This window comes from Anastrepha obliqua, chromosome 5 (genome assembly GCF_027943255.1).
Source record: "Anastrepha obliqua isolate idAnaObli1 chromosome 5, idAnaObli1_1.0, whole genome shotgun sequence".
Taxonomy (NCBI): Eukaryota; Metazoa; Arthropoda; class Insecta; order Diptera; family Tephritidae; genus Anastrepha; species Anastrepha obliqua.
Window position 1 is genome coordinate 53,023,193 of NC_072896.1, and position 3,413 is coordinate 53,026,605.

Consider the following 3,413-nt stretch of genomic DNA (forward strand, 5'->3'; position numbering starts at 1 on the left):
ATTTTGGTAACGCCAATGAGCAAGGTAACTACATATGAACAGTAATGAGCAAGGTAACGACACATTTTTTCGTGCGTGCAGCCTGTTAAATCGAATTATAAGACGTTATCACGTCAAAAAATAATAATAATAACATTAAAACAACAGGTATTATTAACAAACTTGGTTTTATTTTAAATTCTTCAAGTAAATCAAATTAATAATAATCAATAAGAAGGCATATGCCAATACAAATACGTGAATTTATATATGTACATATGCGCATATACATACATATATACGCTCACATAAGTAGGGGAGAGCAAGATGTCGAACGTTGCCGTTCGTTTGCTTTGTTTGCTTTGTCGTTCCTTCCGCGCTTTCGCTTGCAGTTCATTCAATGCAATGAGCAAGGTAACTACATATGAGCAAGGTAACACTAATATGAGCAAGGTAACTACATATGAGCAAGGTAACACTAATATGAGCAAGGTAACTACATATGAGCAAGGTAACACTAATATGAGCAAGGTACCTACATATGAGCAAGGTAACTACATATGAGCAAGGTAACGACACATTTTGGTAACGGCAATGAGCAAGGTAACTACATATGAACAGTAATGAGCAAGGTAACTACATATGAACAGTAATGAGCAAGGTAACTACATATGAACAGTAATGCGCAAGGTAACTACATATGAACAGTAATGAGCAAGGTAACGACACATTTTTTCGTGCGTGCAGCCTGTTAAATCGAATTATAAGACGTTATCACGTCAAAAATGCAATGCCATCAATCTGATGATTCGCAGTGAGAACATGTATAATAACCAGTTCGTAAATTGGCACACTTTAGGTGCACAGCTCGATCGCATACATTGCAATGAATGGAGTTGTTTCTGCTTAACTTTTTCGGCATTGCACCTTTGCACCATGATATATATACAAACAATGCATGAATATTGCGAGGTATTTATGAAAGATGCGTTAAAACGTCGAAAAAAACGGTGTCTTACAACTCCCCAAATCGTTTTTTTTATAAATGGCCGCGTAGTAATAAACACATCGAACGTTCATGCCCAAGTGAATGTGTAAATTCAAAGCTAATAGGACAATTAATAATTTGTATATTAGGGGTGTCCTTATTTTGGGAAAGTTACTAGATCATCGTTCACCGGGTCTAATTTTTTTCCTTTTGGTATAAAAAAAATAACTGCAAAGTTTGAAGCCGATCGGGCTTCATTTGATGGACCCGGAAATCGCTTATATCTGAAAGATCCACTAATAGGTGTAAAAAAGACGATTTTTTCACTATTTTACTTTATTCTGTATTTTTTTGCTCATGGTTGTTGCTTTTTTTTATTAAATTACATTGAATAAATATTATTACATTTCATTTCAAATATATTTTACAAAAAAACCACCTAACAGGAACATTTTTCATTTAAATTTACAGCATGTCAAATGAAAATATAGTCGATTTCGTATCGTTTTTTGTTGGGGTTTTTTTAAATATATGTAATTATATTTTTTTTTCAATCCTACATTTTTTCAAATATATACGTATTTTTCCCTTTTCCACTAAATCGTCCTGCATGTCAGGCAACCCTGCGCAAGGGTCGTGCGCGACTCGGCGCCACGCCGGTAGGTGGCCGCGCGAGTCTTCTCTCCCATAAATGATATTATGCGCAGCGGCTTCAAAGCGACTTTGATATTTTGACAAAAAGTTTATCCCTGTGTCGTATAAGTGCTGCATCACACATCAAGTGCTTTCTGCGAAGTTTATTTGGAACATATGGCAAAAAAAATATCACCATGTCGGATAAACCATCGACCTCAAGTCATTCAAGTAGAAGATCTGTGAAAAATTTGAATAACATTGATTTGATCGGCAACACTGCGCATCAGATCACGGGCGCCAAACTTCCGTGCATCAAACAAGTGTTACAAGTGATGTTCCATAATATGCGATTTGTTGGACTTACTGCAAAAGACAGTGCAAAATTGACCATAAGTGCAGCTGTAATATTTTGGCAACAAGCTCGCATTCCAATTATTAATGATGATAAGTGTGTGAAAAAGCTGATGAAAGTTTACGACCAATGGAAAAACATACAAAGAACTGTCCCAGATAAAAGGTCAAATGCACAAAAGCAAGTTGCCGAACAATTTACTCAAAATCTTGATGATTTGTTTGATATTGCCATCGGTGATGCGTTGGAAAAAATTCGAATTGAAGAGGACAGAGAATTTTTAAAATTGCAAAGACAAAAAGGTCGTCCAGGCTGCATGGTTGGTGTCGATATGAAGTTATATGGGCGAGAAAAACGTACGCAAGAACGACAAGAAAAAGAAGAAGCGCGTAAAAGAAAACACGAGGAAGAGATGGCTAGACCTTCAGGTAATTTATTGCAATATGTCATAATTTCAAAAATCATATTTGATTGTGAATTTTTTTAGATGTCGTGAATTGTGATGATGAAGATGCTGAAATGCCATTTTGTGAAACGATTGATGAAGAAAATGAACCGATTGACGATGACTGGGAACCAGAGAAAGTAGCTGGTAACGCAACATCCGCCAAAAAAAGAGGCCGAAAAGAATTCATCACAGCAAGATTGGCTGCTGCACTTGATAATGCTAAAGTTTCGGATGGTATGGCCGTGCATATCCTCATTGCAGCTGCTGAAGCATTTGGAAGACGGGCTGAAGAGTTAGCTATCAACCGTTCAACTATTCATCGCGCTCGCCTGGAACATCGATTGGAAGATACAAAAGATGTGATGGCTCGGTTTCCCGACAACGTAATTAAAACTTCAGCTTATATTTAATTTTTATTGGGTTTTCAATTTTTCATTTTAAAATAAATTTTTTAGATAAATACCGTTGGATCATTAGTTGTTCATTGGGATGGCAAACTACTACAAGATTTGATTGGTAGACTCAAAGTTGAGCGCATAGCAGTTCTTGTGAGCTACAATGGGACATCCAAGTTCCTCGGAGCACCGAAAATTGAATCGTCAAGTGGAGAACACATTGCTGCTGCGGTTCGCTTACAAAAAGAGAAGCGAATGGTTTGCGCGGTATTTGCATTTTTCTCATCAAACTTTATATCAAGCCATGGTTCAGATGTACGAATGCTATAGCTGCTCCTCTCCAAGATTTGAACTTCGTTAAGGCTGCTGTTCAATACGATCAAACTGATTCTGCAATCTCAAAGGCAGTTACAAAAAAATTTACTCATCATTTATGGTATTTGTCGGAAGAATTGGTAGCCCTAGCCTTCTTCGATTCAGATGTGTCTCACGAAGAGAAACGCCAAATGGTTGAAAAATTACAATCCAAAGAGCCAGTTGTGAAATTAAAAAACGGTCGAACATATACTAATTTATCAACATTTGAAAATTACACTTTGAAAGATTTCGTTTCAG

The 3,413-nt window shown here is 36.7% G+C and overlaps 1 protein-coding gene across 1 annotated transcript; it reads left to right on the plus strand.

Moving 5' to 3' along the window:
- The first annotated feature begins 1,565 nt into the window (after positions 1-1,565).
- On the plus strand, positions 1,566-3,128 carry LOC129248743 (uncharacterized). The gene is made up of 3 exons (XM_054888361.1): positions 1,566-2,383; positions 2,443-2,786; positions 2,859-3,128. The coding sequence occupies exons 1-3, from the start codon at positions 1,798-1,800 to the stop codon at positions 3,126-3,128; spliced, it is 1,200 nt and encodes a 399-aa protein (XP_054744336.1). The 5' UTR covers positions 1,566-1,797.
- The last annotated feature ends 285 nt before the right edge of the window (positions 3,129-3,413 follow it).